This window comes from Nerophis ophidion, linkage group LG21 (genome assembly GCF_033978795.1).
Source record: "Nerophis ophidion isolate RoL-2023_Sa linkage group LG21, RoL_Noph_v1.0, whole genome shotgun sequence".
Taxonomy (NCBI): domain Eukaryota; kingdom Metazoa; phylum Chordata; class Actinopteri; order Syngnathiformes; family Syngnathidae; genus Nerophis; species Nerophis ophidion.
The window spans coordinates 40761436-40763634 of record NC_084631.1 but is presented as its reverse complement, the minus strand read 5'-3'; the positions used below and the strand labels follow the sequence as shown (position 1 = coordinate 40763634).

At 40.1% G+C, this 2199-nt stretch overlaps 1 protein-coding gene across 1 annotated transcript in view; it reads right to left on the bottom strand.

Annotated features, from left to right (window-relative positions):
- Positions 1-524: 524 nt before the first annotated feature.
- Positions 525-2199, bottom strand: part of LOC133540117 (thrombospondin type-1 domain-containing protein 7A-like) — a 149572-nt gene continuing 147897 nt past the window's right edge. Inside the window, exon 28 of the mRNA XM_061882624.1 lies at positions 525-1683. Coding sequence (XP_061738608.1) covers positions 1596-1683 — 88 coding nt within the window. The 3' untranslated portion in view covers positions 525-1595. The remainder of the gene's footprint in view (positions 1684-2199) is intronic.

Genomic DNA, 2199 nt, shown 5'->3' with positions numbered 1-2199 from the left:
CTCTATAACTCGTTCAATCAGCTTGCCAGCCCAGTCACATATCGTACGAGAATTCAGCTAACACACGCAAACGATTGCCAGGCATACTTGTTCAACAGCCATACAGGTTACACTGAAAGTTATAATATAAACAACTTTAATACGCTTACTAATATGCGCCACACACCAAACAAGAATGACAAACACATTTCGGGAGAACAACCGCACTGTAACACATTATAAACGCAACATAACAAATACCCAGAATCCCATGCATACCTAACTATTCCGGGCTACAATATACACCCCTCTAGCACCAAATGTAGTGCTAATGTAGCCCGGAGGAGTAGGGATGCATGGGATTCTGGGTATTTCTTATGTTGCGTTTATAATGTGTGACTGTGAGGTTGTTCTCCCGAAATGTGTTTGTCCTTCTTGTTTGGTGTGGGTTCACAGTGTGGCGCATATTAGCAAGAGTGTTCAAAAGTTTTTTATATCACAACCCTCAGTGTAACCTGCATGGCTGTTGACTAAGTATGCGTTGCAGTCGCTTTCGTGTATTAACAGAGGCTGAAAATATAATAATCGCGTGATGTAAAAGCGGGCGCGACGACATGTTGTAGAGGAGGTTAAAGACATTGCCATCACTGCACATCCTCAATATTGTAGTCCAGGTGAAAATTGGAGAATGTTGTCCCCAGGTGATCTCTGAGAGAGGCACTAAAATTCGGAAACCTCATGAAATAGTCGTCGGGGTCAGCAATTTAGCAGCTGAGCCACATCAAAGAGATCAAAGAGCCACGGGTTGCCGACCTCTGCTGTATATGCTAACATTTGTGCTTATGTATTGTATATGCAAACATATATGTTACCATATATGCTAAGTAAAGGTATTTGCTAGTATACTGCACATGCTAACATGTGTGCTAACTGCTATAAAATAAGGAGGCCTATGTCTTTAAATTTTTGGGGCAATTGGAACGGGTTTGAGAATATTTGGTTGATTATAATTTTCAACTTTTTTGACCAATAATAACAAAAATGTAGGTACTACTGTACTTCATAACAAGTGGAGAATGTGAGGCAAAAATGATTTTAAACGTATTTAAGCCTCAATGATGACTTTTTGACTAACAAAGATAATTCCGAGGCGAGTCACATGAACGTGAAATGAAGCAAAATGGAAAATATCACAGAAGAAATTCAAACCTTTGTACAAAAGTCGGAGTAAAAGCAGGCAGAGTGGAATGTACACCTTTTTTTTTTTTTTTTTAAAGTTTCCCAAAGTTTGTTTGGAGGCGATGAAAGTCTAGCGCTACTGTACTTACTGTAAATCTGCAAACATGCTGCACTAATATAGTGCACAAATAATGCCTGGAAGAAAAACACGAGAAAAAAAGGCAGAAGATTGAATGAATAAATAAATAAGGTGAAATAAATAAGAGGGACTCTCCTCTCGGTTCCCAATACAAAAGAATGGAATATTCCAAAATAAAAGCAGAAATAATTCAAGGCATGTCAAAGTTATGAAGGCTCTGGTGAAAGAAAATGTTCCAAGGTAAAAAAAAAAAAAAAAAAAAGGGGCTAAGATGAATACTAGTATGGATGTGTGAGCGTCACATGTCGGCGTCGCCGTCGTAGGCCAGGGTCAGAGGTTTCAGCCGGTTGTTCATCTGCCGTCTTTGGGCTTTCTTTGGCTTCTTGCTGCAACACAACAAACAAAAAAGTCAACTTCAAAACATGCTGGGCCACAATCGTACTTATACTTCATAATCCTACTTTTACTTCATAATTCTACTTACCGTATTTCCTTGAATAGTATGCGCCTGCCTTGAATTACTGCCGGGTCAAACTCGCTCCGCAAAATAATTAGCGCATGCTTAGTATTTCCTCCGGGTCAAACTCGTCACGTCACGAGTGACACTTCACCCGTCATCATTTTCAAAATGGAGGAGGCTGATTTCAATCATTTGAAATGGCATAAAAGGAAGAAGATTAAGAGCTATTCAGTAGGATTTAAGGTCCAAGCTATTGAATATGCTAAAAAGAACAGTAAGCAGCTATGTTTTATTAATATACCATAGCTGCGTGTGTCAAATATGAGTCATTAAATGACTCCCGCCTCCTGGTGGTAGAGGGCGCTAGTGATCCTTCTTGCGACTAATCGGCTGCAGAAGAAGTGACAACGAGTGCCGGGAACAGATATGACGCGGGGGGTGC